General features: G+C 46.8%; 1 protein-coding gene across 3 annotated transcripts in view; it reads right to left on the bottom strand.

The window, feature by feature from the left end:
- Positions 1-14,299, bottom strand: part of BCL2L1 (BCL2-like 1) — a 48,620-nt gene extending 34,321 nt beyond the window's left edge. Inside the window, exons 1-2 of one of the 3 annotated variants that reach the window (XM_012637707.1) lie at positions 14,101-14,299; positions 12,030-12,705 (exon numbers count right to left, since the gene is read on the bottom strand). In XM_012637707.1, coding sequence (XP_012493161.1) covers positions 12,030-12,593 — 564 coding nt within the window. In that variant the 5' untranslated portion in view covers positions 12,594-12,705; positions 14,101-14,299. Of the gene's footprint in view, positions 1-12,029; positions 12,724-12,992; positions 13,571-14,100 lie in introns of those variants that run through there. The other 2 variants (XM_012637705.1, XM_012637706.1) reach the window with 2 other exon arrangements.
- Between the last annotated feature and the right edge of the window lie 4,093 nt (positions 14,300-18,392).

Below are 18,392 nucleotides of genomic sequence, written 5' to 3'. Positions count from 1 at the left end.
TTCAATCAATCCTTTGAATCTGCACCTGGCCCTGATCCCCAAAATAACAACCAGGGCAGCTTACCTGATCTGTAGGTTGCAGGTGCCTCTGGCTTTTCTCTCCCTGTAGTTCTGTCTGCTGAGCCCTGGGTTGGGATTCTTTTTGCCAGGGGTTACTGGAGACTTGACTGCATCCCACAGGTGCTCTGGGTCTCTCCCCATTGGGCACATCTCTAGCATTAGCCATCCTCATCCGTCTGCCCAGAAGCCTGTGTCATCAGTCACCTGCTCCCTTTTCCCTGACCACCTTTATTGCCAACGCAGACCCTCTTTGGCTCCAGCTCCTGCCTCCTTACCATCTCCAAAACGCTTCATATTCATATTCCACCCTCCAGATCTGTCTGGGTGGTTCTTACTCATATGGCCTACACTTGCCACATTTTTTTAAATAAAGGCTTCATGGTCTACATCCTTCTAATATGTAATGATACCTAACACTGACTGAGCATACTGTATATCAGTTACTGTGCTAGGTGGTCTACACAGTTATTCATTCATCGAGTATTTGCTGAGTGTCTCCTACGTGCCAAGCACTCCGCTGGATGCTGGAGATGAAAGAAAAACCAAGGCAAAGTCCCCACACTCTGGGAGCTTTGAGAGCTTATGTTTTACTGGAGAAGACAGATGGTAAACATGTAAATATGGGTTTACCCTCTGAGGAGGTGATATTTGATTTGAGACCTGAATCATAACAGAACCCTGATCAGATCTACAGGACGAGTGATTCAGACAGAGGAAAAACAGCAAGCCCATGAGGAAAAGATTACTATTATCTTCATAAAGAAGTTATCATTATCTTTATTTTACAGACGAGGAAACTGAAGCCTCTGTGTGAATTATACAAAGCCACATTGCTGAGAAAGCTATGATTATTCCAACCCCCAGTGACCTCTCCTCTTTCTGACCCTTTCCACTGTTGGTGTGGAAGAGTCTGGATGCAATGTAGTTGGCCAGGGAAAAGGGGAAAGCTGATGATGCAGGCTGATGGTGGAAGCCTCTGGGCTGAGTAATCGGTTGGGAAGCTGATGGTGGAAGTGGGTCTATTTGGTAGAGGCATGGGGCACCCGTAGGATGCAGCCAGTGGGTCTAACCTCTTCTGCTTTTGGAGTCTACACCACAGATCTGACACCGTTTGCCTCAAGCCATTCACCAAGTGTTTCATTCCGGTCTATTCTTACTGCTTCAGATCAGTTTGCTTTCTTAGGGGCAGACACATTTTTTGGTAGTCTGACTTGCACCTCATAATAACGACCCTTCATGTTCATTGGGCAGACCCTGGCTGAGCCCTTGCACAACCCCAGGCCCTGTGTCAGGTAGTCAGGGTAAAATAAGGCAGTCTGGGCCTGCAAAAGAAGCAATGACACAGTGGCCTGAGGATAGGCTTTCACACCAGACACATCTGAGTTGAAGACTGAGCTCTGTTTCTTATAAGATGTGTTACTGTGGACATATTATCGAGCCTCTCTGACCCCTGGGTTCTCCATCTTCACACCAGAGCAGTTGTAAGGACCAAGTAAGATGATTATATCGAGGGCATAAACACAGCACCTGGCACAGAGCAAGCAAGTACTCAACATACTCACAGTACCTGTTACTATTACTAAAAAATACTTTTGCATTTCACTTTCTCATTCATGCCTCACCTACTCTGGTAGGTTGGCATTATTCTCTCAGGTTTGTGGATAAGAATTTGAAGCTGATTTGCCTAGTGCTATGCCACCAGCAAGGAGTCAAGCTGTTTCAAATGTGAGTTCAGAGTTTTGTCTGTGTGTGTGCTGAAGGTGATTAAAACACACTAAAATGAACCTTGCCTGGCGAGTCTGGGAGCTGAGAGGACAGATGGGTGATGTACCTTGAATGATTCAGGTGGCAGAGGGACACCAACAAGGCCCAAGGTATGGAGCATGGAAACAGACCACTGAGGGATGGGACTCAGTCCTGCTCACCACAACATCCACAGAATCCCAGCACTTAGCATGTATAAGGCATTCAGTGGTATTTTCTGATTTAACAAAAGAAACAAAACTCTGAGGAGAGCTCCGAGCCATAAATCCAGGCTTAGGGGAGGCAGGCAGCATTGATAACACTGTGTTAAAAGTCAAAACATGGATTCTAAGTCTGATGCTGCCATTTACTATGGGTTAAGCTCCCTTGCCTTAATTTCCTCCCTGGAAATGGGGCTGAACGTACCTCACCTATTTCACTGGGAAATAACCTTTATAAAGGAGTTTGGTAAATTATAAAGTACTATCATGCACATAAAAGAAATTATTATTATGCTACAGACTACTAAGGCAGTAGAGTGTTTTGAAGCCACACACCCTAGGTTTGAATCCCAGCTCTTCTTGGTACTAGCCTGTGAGGCTACAGGCATATCACTTTTCTCTGAGCCTCATTTTTCTCAACCATAAAACATAGATACCGCCACTTACCTTGTAGGATTTTTAAGGAATAGAGATAAAGAGCACAGCTTTAGAGTAAGACTGACCTGGTTTCAAATCCTGACTCTTGCCTTCTGCTAGCTGTGAGCCCTCCCAAATCTCGGTGTCCTATAATGATAAGGTTGCTGGGATAGCAACACAGAAATGATGTCACTAAAGGCCTGCCACATAGTAAGCACGAATAAATGCCAAAAATCATCCAGACAATGGTGAACTGGAGGAGGGAACACAGTGTAGTGTTTAAAAGTGGGGGCTTGGAAGCTATCCTCCCAGGCTTTGCCACTTACTAATTGTGCTACCTTGCAGTAAGTTACTTAACTTCTCTGTTCTTCATTTATCAAATGGGGATAATAATAGTACCTACTTTAGAGTGTTGCTCTGAGAATGGAATCAATTAATACGTGTAAAGCACTTTGAACAATGCCTGGCATAGAGTAAGCACTCAATACATGTTGGGTGCTATTAATAGTAATGTTAACGATAATATTAATCACCAAGTGGAATAAAAGGGAGGGACTGTTTAATCCTGGGACATGGGCATCCCATGAATTTCAGAGAAGTCCCTGGGCAGCTGTTTGTAGGCAAGTTTTCAGCCTCCAAGAGACTCTTCCATGCAAAGGACACAAGGCTCCAGAGCAAAAATCCCAGGCCCACTGACCAGGGGGCCAGCCTCTAGGGAGTAGAGTCAGGCTCTTTGGAAGGGACACTGTGTTCCTGGCCCTGCCTGACTCCACTGGGGGAACAAAGGCACGTGTGTATGTGTGTGTGTGGCCAGGGAGGAGGGAGAGGAATGTTTCCCTTTCAAGAGCGGAACAAAGGATCTGAGGCATAGTTGAGTGCGTTCCAATCCCCTCCCAAGCCAGCTCCCATTCCTCAGATGATTGTCCAACAAGGTTTTCAACCTTTTAGCTTCCTCCTGAAAGGTGATGGGGGGAAGGGTGGCAGGCTCAGTTTCACTCCACCCTGTATCATCAATCTCCAAGAGGCAGAATTTATATGAGCCAAATCTCTGAGATCTCCCTTAGGAATCCCATCCTAAGCAGAGTTGGGGTGGGGATCCCCTGGGGGTACTCAGGGTTAATGGATGGAACAGGGTGCTGCAAGTGGCAGGTTTAATGCCCCTCTAGGGCAAGTCCATGACAGAAACTGCTCCTAAGTGATGAAGCCAAGGAGAGAACCCAGGAGTACTGACTGACTCCCCAGAGCCTAGCATGGGGTAGGGAGAAATGGCCTGGCAGAACTAAGCAGAAAGGCATTTTCTAAATCTTTCTTTCTTTCTTTTCTTTTCCTCAGGCCTTCAAACTTGGACTGGAAATTTTCAAAATCTTAAAGGGACCACAGGCTGGAGAGAGAAGCTAGGTGAAGGGGGAAGGGAGAGGGAGCAAAGAAAGTAATTGACAAAAGGAAAGGGAGGGACATGTCCAAAAAAAGTAGTTTGGGGAGGGGAGCGCCTCTAGGGACATTACTTTCCAGTTTCCACACTCTTGCCAGCAGGGCTGGGACTCTTGCCGGCAGGCTGCAGGGCTGGGACAGGAAGCAGTCTGTGGAAGTCATAGCAATGGCATTTCCTGAAGAGCAGGAGAAAAACCTCTAGTTCCGAGGGGAGCACTGGAGACTGCCCAAAAAGCCCCGTGGCTCAGAGCTTGCAGTGAGGCTCCAGCTTGGCCTGAGAGTCTCATCAGGGATGAAACCAAGTAGCAGAAGGTCCCAAAGGCAGTTTTCTTTATACAAAAACACAATTTACAAAAATCAATTACAAAAAATATGTAATAAAAGAGAGGCCAGATGATGTGACTGAAGGAGCCCTGGGACGATAATGGTGCTGCTGCAGATAGGAACAGTCGTGATTCTGAGAGCCTTAGGGCATGGATTCACTCACTGAATCTTCAGAACAAGGTGCTATTAGTATATCCATTTACAAGTTAAAAGACTTGCCCAAGGTCACACAGCAAGCTAGAAGTCAAGTTCAGATTCGAAGGTCCAAACCCTGCCTCTTACTCCTGATGTAACCTTGGGCAAGTCACTTCATCTTTCTCACCTGATTTCCCTCCTGTGAAATGGAGAAGGCATCTTTCCTGCTCCTCTCTAAGGATCATAAAGGCAGAGCAGATATAAAAGTGCTTTGGAAGCTATAATATGCTACATAAATGTGGAGTATTATTATTGTGGGGTCAGTGATAAACTACCCTACGGTGACGCTGGGGTTAGTTAAGGTGCTACATCTGCCAACAGGAAAGAGTCATCTAAAACATTACTGTGAAGTATGCCATAATGGTGGAATCTGCCAAAAGGCATGAGGCCAGTGAAAGAAAACTAGGATTCACAGACTGTCTACTTCAAACTCTCCATCTTGCAGTGGGGGAAACTGGGCCTAGAGGTGAAGTGACTTGGCCAAGGTGAAACAGTGAGCTAGGAGCAGATTGAGAGTAGAACTGGGATCCCAACACCAAGATGAGTGCTTGTACCACCAGGGTACATGAACACTATGGAGTTCCTACCACCACAGGAACGCTGCCCTAGGGCCTGCCCAGAGGATGTGCTGGTGGGTCACTATGGAGTCTAGAAAAAGGAGAGCATACACTCAAGATTCTGTGAATGGGTCTCTGATATGTGGTAAACAAGAAATAAAATACCAAATGGTGTTAGGCTCTATGCACCTCAGGCATACATCATTGGTCTTCACCACTATCCTGTGAAGCAGGTATTATTTGCCCCAAGGTTCAGAGAAGTGAAAAGAGCTTGCCCAACATCACACAACTAAACATGGGTGAGCTGGGACATGAACCCAAACAAGTCGCAGTTATTCAGACAGACATATTCCTAGAATGGAGGAGGACCATTCATCAGGATACCACATTTGGAGAGAGCTACTCCTAAAGAACATCTAGTTTACTAGCTCTGATTTTAGGACTTCCAAGTGGTTGAAAAATATCACTTCCAGGATGGTTTGACCCATCAATACACCATATGCAAGCCTGGTCTTATGCCTTAGTCCCCTCTCACTACCTTCACCTCCAGGTCTAAGCCACTATTCTTTCTCACCTGGCAGTTGCACCAGCCTCTTCACTGGGCTCCCTGCTGCCACCTTGTAGAATTCAGACCACACCACCTCTGCTCTAAACATTCTCTTGGCCTCTCTCGTCTCATTTCACCAAAGTCCTCACCATGGCCTGTAATGCCCTATATCATCTGGCCCCCAGCTCCTTTCCCTGTTCTTCCACAATATTCTCTCCCCTCATCTCCTACCACTCATTCTTTCCACTCATCTCCCCTTTGCTGTTTCTTCTCCAACCACATTGACCTTCTTGCTCACCCTTGAAAATGCCAAACACACTCTCTCCTGAGTCCATTCTCTCTGCTTGAAACACTCTTTTCTTAGGTACCTACATCATCCACCACCTCAGCTCCTTCAGGTCTTGGCTCAAATATAAAAAAACTAGTCTTAGGTAATATCTTTGCTGGGGCTCAGGACATACCACCCCCAGATGACTGTAGGAGACCAGAATATACCACCCCCAAAATATACTTCTCTGGCATATTTTGAGCTGGTTATTCTGAGAAACTGCAGACATAGGAATAGCTCCAAAAATCTGTCCCTTTGTAAAAGAAAGTCACACCTATAAGGAAATCTAGATTAGTAAAAGTATCTGTATCAGGAAGGTGGCTGCTCCAGTCAAATTTTAATACCTGAGAGATTTTTTATCTGCATAACAATATAATATTCACCTGCCCATAACTTGTATAGCCAACACCCCTAGAAGCCCCATGCCACTATTCCCTTTTTTTTTTTTTTTGGAGACAGAGTCTCACTCTGTTGCCTGGGCTAGAGTGCCGTGGCGTCATCCTAGCTCACAGTAACCTCAAACTCCTGGGCTCAGGTGATCCTCCTGCCTCAGCCTCCCAAGTAGCTGGGACTACAGGCATGCGCCACCTTGCCCGGCTAATTTTTTTCTGTATATTTTTAGTTGTCTGGCTAATTTCTTTTTATTTTTTAGTAGGTCTCACTCTTGCTCAGGCTGGTCTTGAACTCCTGAGCTCAAACGATCCACCGGCTTCGGCCTCCCAGAGTGCTAGGATTACAGGTGTGAACCACCGTGCCCGGCCCCCTATTCCTTTCTGTAAATTAGGATGCTATACAAGCTTCAATCATATGACTCTTCCTCGAGTCTCATATTTTGTGGGATTAAAATAGTTTTTTTGTCCTGTTAATTTGTCTTATGTCAAATTAATTCATAGCCCAGGCAAAGAACCTAAAAGGGCAGTGGAAGCCATTTTCTGTTCTCCTATATCATCTTTGATCACTCTTTTAAAACTGCGGCCCCACCCTCCCTTGGTAGGCATGCCCTACACCCCAGCCTGTTTTATTTTCTTCATTGCCCATACTATCACTTGATATATATGTGTAATTATATATTTACTGTCTGTCCTTCCCCAATAGAATGTGAGCTCCCTGAGGACAGAAACTTAGTTTGTTTACTGTTGTACTCCCAGTGTCTAGTACAGCCTGGTACACAGTAGGAGCTCAATAAATATTGTCTGAATCAATGAATGAATGATTAGGTAAAGGGCCACTTCCAATATTGTTATTCTGGGATAAGGGTCAGGTTTCTTCAGAAATTCAGTGGGTATTTCTCGTTAGGTATCTGCTATGCTCAAGACATCTATCTGCTCAGTGCTGAGTTAACAAGCATGGACAAGATGTGCACTCCACCCTCAGGAGCTCCTAAAACCAGGAGAGAGTGAATCTGTTAGAAATGTCTTCTCTGCACTAATTTAAGCTCTACCAACTGTGAATTTATTTTTATTTATCTAAGTTTTGCTAGGTACCATACCAATAAAAAAGGCTCAGTCCCTCTTTCTTTAGATATTTGAAGCTGGTGATCACATTTTCCGGGTCTTCTCTTCCCCAGGCTAAACAAAAAGACCCAGTGGGATTGTCTGACTCGGGTCTGCCGAATGGGAATAAGGAAGACAGACTAATGGCTGGAGGGACAAAAGAGGAGAGGATCCAGGAGCAGAGTGACTCCTTCAAAGAAAAGGGAGGGAGTCCTTAGGGAAGACTCTGTGGAATGAGGTTGGAGTTGAGGGAGGGGACAGGGGCCCTGCTTAATTAAGGTGGTAGGAGATTATGTTTCTGTAGAAGAGCAGTGCACTGGGAATTACCCCTCTATCTATCCACACTAAACCCAGACGGAACCACAACTGCTGAAAGTGAGCCTCGTGATGGAAGGCTGAGGGCACTGGAAAAGCAAGGAAGGTCAGGCACAGAGGACGCTGCAGCCCACTGGCCTCAGGACAGGTATCTGCTGAGGGAAGAAACAGCTAAGAATTCTGCTTTATGCACCCCAAACTTGACTTTCGTGTGACTGCCCACACGAAAGTCAAGAAAACCATCCAGGTTTCACTGAGGGCCCCTGAAAAAATACCTGGGTAATTTTCAACCAGATACTAAAGGGTTCCATGGGGCTACTGGGGAAATTATTCCTAGGAAGTCTGGAAAACCCTGTGATGGTATCAGAGTTTCAAAAGCAACCTAAAATGTACACCCAGAAGAAGTAGGTGTTCCAAGGGGAAGCCCCTGAGACACTTATACCTCATTTTGGGCCCTGAATGACATGACTAGAAATTTCCACATTTGGGGTTTCTAATGGGATTTCCCCAAGAAAACCGCAGAACTGCCAACATCTGCCAAGGGAGCTGAGGTGCTTCCACTAAGCTTATATCCTGAAGCATACATCTAAGCATACATGCTGAAGAAGCCAGAATAGGCAAGAGGAGACCTACACAAGCCACGCAGCCTGAGAAAGGCCAAGTTACGGGATTTGGGGTTTGTTTTTTTTTTTTAAGAGACAGGGTCTTGTTAAGTTATGCAGGCTGGTCTCGAACTCCTGGCCTCAAGCGATCCTCTTGCCCTGGCTTCCCAAAGAGCTGGGATTACAGGCATGAGACACCATGCCTAGCAAAGTTATGTTTTTATGTTTTCTTGCCACATGCACTGTTCACTTCTTTCAACAATGATGTTTCCATTAGGCTAAAAGGTTTCTTCAGGGACAGCTATCTCAAAGTGGCCTGGCCCACCTGGGTCCTCGCCCATATTCCCATTGGAAAGCCCCAGAAACAATTCTGTCCCTTCAGGTAAGATCACTTATACAATATTCTAGGTAAATATCTCAGGGACTAGCTTTGATTCTTAAGGAATAACTCCAGGGGTCAAAGTCAGTTCCCTGAGGGAGGAAGCCCATTCATTAAAAGAAGTACTTCTACCCTACAATTAAGGTAAGGGAAGGGCTTTTGTTCTAGAGCATTTATGAGTCAAGCTATGGCAGCCGGCTATCATTATTCCACTTTACAGGTGGGAGAGACAGATGGACAAGAGAAACCAGAACAGGGTTAGCATTTCATCAGGTGATTCCAGGCAGGAAACAGTGTGGCTAAGAGTCTGGAATTCCAGTCCTTCAAGCATCAATCCATGATTAAGTAGAAATACCTGGGGCAGGATACCTTCTCCCCCTACACACACCACTGTCATCTATTAGCAGAGCCACAGATGGTTTTAACAACGAAAAAACTAACTAGAAGTCCACTCTGGGCAAAACTTTGACACCTACTTGACACCTGCCATGTCAGAGTTTTACCAGTGTCAGAATCTGAGGCTACCCACATGCTTTCGGGAACCTGCTACTCCTGACAAGGGCACTATCCTTCCCACAGCTACCTGAACAATGCCAGGATCACAGCTCAGAGTGAGCATCTTCACAGGCATGTTTTGCTTGGGCCAAAAGCATCTCTGGCTTCCTGTTCCAGTCTGTCTGGGTCACTTTATTACTCCCTGGACAACCTAATATGAATGGAAAGTGTTTAGGCTTTAGAGTTAGGCCAATGTCAGTGTAAATTCTCATTCAGACACTGGCTAAGGGATACCTAGGGTCAGTCACTTAGCCACTAGAAGCTTCATGTGTGAACTGGGAATAAATTCACCTATGTTAGAAGGTTATTATGTGGAATATGTGAAACAACATGTAATTTCCATAACGGAAGGTACCATATCTGGCTTATGGCCAGCACCTAACACACTGACTGCCTCATAGTAGATGCTCAGTAAATACTGGCTGCCTAAGTAAAAGACCTAACACAATGCCTCCTACTTAAGAGGTACTCAATAAAGGCTAATTTCCTTCCTCTTTCCTTTAGGGATGCTAAATTTAGAGCATATCCCTGGGTAGTATGGCCCATAACTCCTATATTCAAGGATCTCCCAGCTGCAGCCTCCAGGAAGGTTATGAGATGCCACTGCAGTAGTCAGTTTGTGCAGCTTCCAACAGGATGGTACCTGAGAGGTAAGTGGGCAGGTACTAGTACCCTCACTCAAAGGATCCTGAGTCAAATGTTCTTTACCCCCTGGCCTTAGGGGGAGAATGCATGCCCAGAAATGGTTCTGACATAACTGGCTCTTCTGCGCACATTCCCTCTGTTCACCAAGAGGAAGTGACATGTGGTATGTTGTCCAACGGGCTCTGATAATTCTTAAGCAAAGAGGTGGAAGATGGAATTTCAGTCCAGTGGAGATCTAATGAACTTGCCCACAGCTGCTGTGTCTAAGACCTCTTTCACAGGCTACCCTGGGCAGCTGGCAATTCTCTGGTCAGGGTAGCCCTCTGCAGAGTCTCATTGGCAGACCAGGTCCCTCCTCCAGACTGCCTTTTGTTTACAGCTGGCAACAACCCACCTGGTATTAGGACCACTAGCCAAAGACAACAGTCAGGCAAAGTGGGCAAGCAGCCCAAGTACCTATTTGGAGATGCCTCAGAGAGTATGTCTGAAGCACGGGAATCTTGTCCCTCCTGTAATCAGCTGAACAACTATTTGTCCCAAAAGAGAATCAAAGCAGGAGAGGCCATTGCACCAACCCACAGGAACTATTTAATCATTTAATCATTTATCCCCCCAGGGAGTTCATTTACAGAATGGCTTTCAAGTCTGGTCAGCCTTAGCTCAAGAAAACCCACCACCTTTACCTGTCCCAAACCCACCCCTGTCATCTGACCTCTACCGACTTGACCCCCTTGCCTTTTACAAGAGCTGGTGGAGAGGAAGAGTTGATAAAGTTGCAAGGAAATGGGAAATGAGAGAGAGGGTGGGGTTCCAGGGCAAACTCAGGAGGTCTCTTGCTCAGTGGTAAAGTGAAGTGCCTGCCACACCCTGGGCCCAGCCTATGGACAATTGCATTCCTGACATTCCTGAGTGCACGGTACAGGGCCCCTTCCACCTCAGCTCCTTCAATAGATGACTTATTTTGCACAGTCTGTCGATTTTCTGCATATTCTAAGGGAACAGAGTACCTCTCATAAGTCCTGCACCTTCCTGAGGCAAGGAGATAAGCCAGGAAATAGAACTGAGTTCACTGAAGAGCAAATCGTATACAGTGACCGCTGGTAAAGAAGCTCTCACCAATATCTCATTCTGACTCCATGATGGGCAAGAGAAATTTCCCTCCCTGAAAAAGGAACTTGCTAGTGTCAGTCACTGTGCTCATATTATCTCCAAGATTTACAATACCCTGTAAGGCAAGGAAAGCTTGCCACATTTTTTTTAGTGGAAGAAACTAAGGCTCAAGAAGGTAAACTGGCCTGTCCAAGGTCACACAGTTAGTTGAGTGACAGGGCTGGCACTTACACCTTCGTCCAAAGTCTGTTACCAAATCTTAATGTCCCTCAGAGCCCCACAGACCAGGTTCCTGCTTTGCCAGCAAACAGTGCTCAGTGAAGAGGCCCCAGGGCCCTGGCCGGAAAGTAACAGGCACAGCAGCTGGAGCTCCCCAACCGACCCCAGGCAGTGAGGTGCAAAGTCCCCAGGCTTAATGCATGACACAGCAAGAGCTCCACAAACAAGCCATCCATGCAGAAAGTTGCACACTTTGGGGAAAATGAACTTAGGGTGCACAGCGCAAACACAACCCGCACAGCCTGCGCTGCCCTAAAATCTGACAATCTTACCCATCCAAGCCAGGGGAACTCCTGCCTGGCCATGCCCTGGTCTGGTCTGAGAGGAAAATACCATACATGCAAACTCCAAAATAAAGGGAACCTGATTTGGGGGAGAGAAGCTCTAGATAGGATTGACACCTCTGGGGGAGAAAGGATGGAGGGGCCTGTGGGTTACGATACTTATCATCTTCTCCAGGCATGATAGTCATCACCCCTTTATGTGGTGAATGACCGTGTCAGGGCGAAGGGAACACTGAGCTAACTCCCCACTCTCACAGGTTTTGGGCCAAATGAACACATCAGCTATGTTTTTCTTTGCTGAGAAATTGGAACACAAGTATGAAAGAGTAGAGTCATGAGGATGATCAGAGTGAAATATGCCTGGTCCTTCAAGAACTGGGTCATCTATATTTCCAAACAGTTGACCTCTTGTGGTGAAATGAGGCCAGTCAGGTCTCCTTAAGAATCAACACCTCCAACAATCACCCAACACAACAGACACAGGGAAGGGCTATTGGGGATCTCTCTGACCAGAGGCCAAAGAAAAGGGACACACAAGGCTTACCCAGCCGCCGTTCTCCTGGATCCAAGGCTCTAGGTGGTCATTCAGGTAAGTGGCCATCCAAGTTGCGATCCGACTCACCAATACCTGCATCTCCTTGTCTACGCTTTCGACGCAGAGGGCCCCGCCGAAGGAGAAAAAGGCCACAATGCGACCCCAGTTTACCCCATCTCGGAAGAGTTCATTCACTACCTGTTCAAAGCTCTGATATGCTGTCCCTAGGGTGATGTGGAGCTGGGATGTCAGGTCACTGAATGCCCGCCGGTACCGCAGTTCAAATTCATCGCCCGCCTCCTTCAGTGCTTGCTTCACTGCTGCCATGGGGATCACCTCCCGGGCATCCAAACTGCTGCTGTGGCCAGTGGCTCCATTCGCTGGGGGGCTGTCCGCCAGGTGCCAGGATGGGTTGCCATTAATGGCACTGGGGGTCTCCATCTCCGATTCAGTCGCTTCTGGGGCCTCAGTCCTGTTCTCTTCTGCATCGATAAACTGACTCCAGCTGTATCCTTTCTGGGAAAGCTTGTAGGAGAGAAAGTCAACCACCAGCTCCCGGTTGCTCTGAGACATTTTTATAATAGGGATGGGCTCAACCAGTCCATTGTCCAAAACACCTGCTCACTCACTGAGTCTGGTCTCTGCTTAGTGATTCTCTTCTAAGATCCAAAGCCAAGATAAGATTCTAAAGGGAGAGAAAGAGCTTCAGGAAAAAAAAAATTAATATGTATGCCTTTTACCCCACACCATCCCATTCCCCCTCCAGGTACCAGACTGGTTTCTTTGTGGCTCTTAGGAGGTCTGGGTCTAGGTTCCAAGAGACTTCAATGAAGTCAAATTGAAACCACCAGTGGGCTCTGAATCTCCCACTGGCCTTTTTTACCCCAGCCACCCCCTCTTCTCTGAAATGCCTTCCTCGGAAAGTCACCCTCATGGGCAGCGGCCCCCCCACCCCCACCCCGCACCACCTACATTCAAATCCGTCTCAGGCGACAGCGGGCAGGTGCAGCCCCCGGAAGATCTTTTGTATCATAGGTCGGGAGAGGAGGTGGTGGCCGGGATGCCGGTAACTCAGCCGGCCTCGCGGCGGCTGGCAAAAAAAGCAACTCCAGCCGGAGGGATCATGCGACCCGGCAAGGCTGGGAGCTCAGAAGGCGACACAGGAATTAAGCTCAGGAACCAGCCCCCTCGCTTGCTTCCTCCTCCATCGCCCGGATCGAGGGCGGCCGCTCCACAGCCGCGGCCTCCTGCCACCCGGGAGCCCAGCCCCCTCGCTCTTGCACGCCCCTTGGCTCTCCGCCTCCTACTGGGAGTCAGGAGAACTCTCCCGGAGGTGGCTGGTACGGGTTTAGTTTAGTTTTTTGGTTTTTTCTTTTTCCTATTCCAGCCTAGGGTCAGGCTTCCAAAGCCCTGAAGGGACTTCTCAATGGGGTTCAAGGTTTCGATGACGGACGCAAGGAGAGGGAAACTGCCACGGATCTGCGATCTGACTTCGGAAAGGCCACCCCCGGGCCTTTCCGGGAGGCTGAAGGCCGGAGAGCCCCCACAAATGCCGCTAGTTTTCTTTGAATTCCCCAAAGGCCCCGGACGTGGCGGTGGGGGATTGCCGGGTCCTCCATTCCCCGCCCGGACACAATGGCCGCCGGCGCCCTGCACAAAGACGGGGTGAGGGTGAGGCGCAGGGCCTCTCCTCAGGTCAGAAAGAGGGTTCGAGGCCTGCTCAAGGCTCCGCACGGCTGAGAACACGTTTTCCTGGGGACAGGCCTAAGGTAGCTTCTTGGAGCCCCCAGGAGGGCTCGGGGGCCAGGGACTGCACCTCTCCAGAGCCCACGGTGGGCGGGCGGCGGCCTCGCGGCTTCTCGCGCTGGCTAGGCCGGGTACTCAGCGAGCCACCGCCCCGTTGCTAGGCAACCTCCCTCCCTCAGGGGCGCCCCCTAGACCTTTCTGGGAGGAGGGGTCTCGCCCCCAGCCACCCGCCCCAACGTAGCCAATCAGCGAGCCCAGTCAGCACGGAAACGGGACGGCGAAGGCTCCCATTGGGCGGAGCAGCTGTCACATACAAGGGAGGTGGCGCTCTCACCTGCGAGCCCCGAGAGCCGTGGGGGGCCACATACCCCTTCATCAGCCCGGTGGTTTCCAGACTTGAGGGCTCTTCGCGGCCGTGTTCTGCGCCGCGGACCCGGGCTGGCCTACCTGGCTGACTGCTCGCGCCGTCTCTCCTGAACAAGCCGGCCTCAGTTTCCCCTGAAGAGACCGGGGGAACTTGCAAGCTCAGTCACTTCCGGTGCCGCGGCAACGCGCGCGAGCCCGAGACGCAAGGGAGTGCGCGCCTTGAGTGACTGACATCAGGCCCGGAGAGCGGGCGCCCCCTGGCGGTACATCTGAGGGATCCGTAGACGCAAAAAATCCACATTTATAGTCACATTTCCCTTAATTCATTCATTCGGTCTGTTTCATCCATCAGTTTATATATAGAAAAAGCGTCGCGGTGTGGCTAAGCATTTTGTCTCTGGATTGTAACTCTACCAGTTGGGCAAGTTTATCAACTACTCTGTGCCTCAATTTCCTCAACAGTAAAATGGGTAATAACACCAACATCTCTCATTGAGTTATTGTGAGGATTTAAAGAGTTATTATTTGTAAAATCCATATGTCCCATAGTATATGCTGCATGAATTCATTCAACAAATGTTTATTGTTTGGGTTGCTGAAGATAGGGTTAGGAACAAGACAAGAATGGGCTAGGTGTAGCGAGTGGCTCACACATGTAATCCTAGTACTCTGGGAGGCTGAGGCAGGAGGATCGCTTGAGGTCAGGAGTTCGAGACCAGCCTGAGCAACAGCGAGACCCCCATCTCTACTAAAAATAGAAAAAATGAGCTGGGCGTGGTGGCATGTGCTTGTAGTCCCAGCTACTCGGGAGGCTGAGGCAGGTGGATCACTTGAGCTCAGGAGTTTGAGGTTGCTGTGAGCTAGGCTGACACCACAGCACTTTAGCTTGGGCCACCGAGTGACACTCTGTCTCAAAAAGAAAAAAAGAAAAGAAAATACACAAAATTATTTCTTTTTAATTTTTAAAAATTTTTATTTTTACACTCCACTGTTAAAGGCTCAAAAGGTAATTACACATAGTGACTAGTGCTGTGAAGAAAGCAAATCAGGGTATTGTGATAAAGAGGGTGAAGGGAGAGGTGCTGCTTTAGACTGGGTGGTCAAGGATGTAAGCCCTACCCTCCCTGCCCAGTGAAAGAGAAGCATTTATTCAACAATTATTTATTTAGGGTGGCCAGAGATGGCCTCTTTGAAGTGATGACATTGAACCCAAGGCATAAAGGATAAGAAAATTCCAACTCATAGCAAGAGCCTAGAGAACATCAACGTAGGCGGAGAGAAAGAGCACGTGTCCTAAGGCAGGAAGGTCTTGGCATGCTCCAGAGGCTGGAAGAGAAGCGATGTGGCTGGAAGGTGGTGAGGGAGGGCAAATATGGTGTGAGAGAAGGTTGGAAAATTGATCGTGGAAATGAGTTGGGCTTGATTCTAAACATTGCAAGGTGTTTTATGTTAGTTTTGTTGGTTAAAAATAGGCATACAGGTGTGCTTCTAGATATACTGCTTAAAAAAATAGGTATACAGGAACACTGAATATTAAAAATAAACAAAAGAGCATGGAATAAAAACTAAGGCCTTTTCCACCCTGTTTTCCAGCCCCTAGATCCCCTCATAGAGGTCATCACTCTTAACACCTTTCCTGTGTAGCCTTTCAGAGATGGTAGCTGTATTCAAAAGCATATTTGTATGTATAAATGTTTTATACAATGGGCAGTATGCTATGAACACTTCTACACCTTGCTTTTTTTCACTGACCTATGCATTTTAAAGCTGCTTCAATTTTTTAAATTAATTAACTTTATAAGGACATGCCATAATTCAATTGCCCATACCCCCTATTTGGAAACATTTAGGTCGTTTCCAATTTTTTCCTATTACAAATAATGCTATAACTTGTCCATTCATTATTCTGCATATATGAGAGTTTATCTGTAAGGGAAAAATTCCTGGAAGTGGGCCAGGCATGGTGGCTCGTACCTGTAATCCTAGCACTCTGGGAGGCTGAAGTGGGGGCAGTGCTTGAGCTCAGGAGTTCAAGACCAGCCTGAGCAAGAGCAAGACCCCCATCTGTACAAAAAAAAATGTAAAAAGTTAGCCGGGTATGGTGGTATATTCCTGCAGTCCCAGCTACTCGGGAGGCTGAAGCAGGAGGATCAGTCGAGCCCAAGAATTTGAGGTTGCAGTGAGCTATGATGACGCCACTGCACTCTAAACAGGGCGATAGAGTGATACTCTGTCTCAAAAAAAAAAAAAAAATTCCTGGAAGTGGAATTGCAGGCAAATGAGCATATAAATTTGTTTTTGTTTTATTTTAATAGATTTTAGCAAAGTGGTCTACACAGCAAATCTACCGGTTTATCCTCCTGTCAATAAAGTGTGAGAGTGCCTGTTTCCTTGCATACCGAACACACTCAGTGTGTTATCAAACTTTATCCTTGCCAATCAGATAGGTAAAAACAACAGGCACTTTCATTTTTCATTTCTTTTTATTGTGAGTAAAGTTGAGCAATTTTTCATATTTTTTAGCCTTTTGGGGGAGCGGATATTTTTAGCCTTTTTTGGGGGGATCTTTGTATTTTATTTTATTTTTTTAGAGACAAGGTCTCACTGTGTCACCCAGGCTGGAGTGCAGGGATCATATCTTACTGTAACCTCAAATTCCTGGGCTTAATCAGTCCTCCTGCCTCAACTTCCCAAGTAGCTGGGACTATAGGTGCATGCCACCATGGGTTAATTTTTTTGTTTTTTGTGGAGACAGTGTCTCCATATTGCTCAGGCTGATCTCAAACTCCTGGCCTCAAGCAATCCTCCCATCTTGGCCTCCCCAGGTGCTAAAATTACAGAATTGAGCCACTGTGCCCAGCCTCAGTTGGTCTTTCTATTGAGTTTTTTTCTCATTATTTATACAAGTGTTTAATCCTTTTTTCTACATACAAATTGCAAATGTTTTCAAGTTTAATATTTATTACCATGGAAAATTTTTATTTTGTATGTATTTTATCAGTTCCTTTGTGCCTTCTGGATTCTATATAATACTTAGATGTTCTCCAGTTCAGTACTATAAAAACAATTTTCCTTGTTTTCTTCTAGTTTTTACATAGTACATTTTGTATATGTTGTACATTTAAATCCGTGTTCTACCATAAATTCACTTTGGTGGAAGGTGTGAGGTAGGAGTCCAAAACTTTTTTTCCAAAGAATTATCGAATTATCCCCATATATTACCTTTTCCTTATTGATTCGAAATGTCTCCATTGTCAGTAACTCCATTCCGAAATATATTGTGTTGATTTCTGAGCTTTCTATTCTATTCCATTGGAGGGTTTTTTAACTGGGGTGGGAGGGGCGGGACAGGATCTGATTTACATTTTTAAAATCTGTGTTGTCACAATTATTTCAACGTGAAAAATATCATTCTAGGGTCTTAGGGTCTAAATGTGTTTGGGAGCCCAGCAGAGGGAGGATAAGCTCTGCCCTGAGACAGGGGCTCTACTGAACTGACCCTCAAAAGGAGAACAGAATTTTGCCTGGGAGAGAAGGGAAGTAAGAGCATTTCGGGCAGAAGGCATTGCCTGAGCAGAGGCCTGGCATCCCAGTGTTAGGCCCATGGTGTGTCCTGGAAATAAACTGGGATGGCTGAGAGGGGAGTGGTGGAGGGAAGACGGAATGTAACTGTGTATCCACAAGTGCATTGTGCCAGAGAGGCACCAGAGGAGCCTGGTAGGCTTTCTGAAGCAGAAAGAACATGAAGAAATTTATATTTTGGAGAGATGGATATAGTATTTTTGGAAAGGAACTTTGCAATATTTTCAAGAACCTTGAAAATGGCTCTTGAAAGATGATTGGAAAATGGTCTTGGATTGGAATCTTATTTAAAGAAAAGAAGTGAAATGCAGATTTATCCACATGTTTATGCAAGGTTTTTATAACACAGGAAAAAAATTAAAACTGAGGCATTCAATAAATAGGTTGATGAGGCTTTCCTCAGAGGTTCACACCTGTAATCCCAGCACTTTGGGAGGCCAAGGTAGGAGGATTGCTTGAGGCCAGAAGTTTGAGATCAGCCTGGGCAACATCGCGAGACCCCATCTCTACAAAGAATTTTTAAAAAAATTAGCCAGGCGTGGTGGCATGCACCAGCTACTAGGGAGGCTGCAGCGAGAGGATTGCTTAAGCCTAGCTGGGACTTCAAGGCTGCAGTGAGCTATGATCACGGCACTGTACTCCAGCCTGGGTGACAGTATTGTATTTATGTGCAGTTTA

The sequence above is a fragment of the Propithecus coquereli genome, unplaced genomic scaffold (genome assembly GCF_000956105.1).
Source record: "Propithecus coquereli isolate 6110/MARCELLA unplaced genomic scaffold, Pcoq_1.0 Scaffold122, whole genome shotgun sequence".
NCBI classification, from domain to species: domain Eukaryota; kingdom Metazoa; phylum Chordata; class Mammalia; order Primates; family Indriidae; genus Propithecus; species Propithecus coquereli.
The sequence above is the reverse complement of the archived record's forward strand: the minus strand, read 5'-3'. Positions and strand labels throughout refer to the sequence as shown.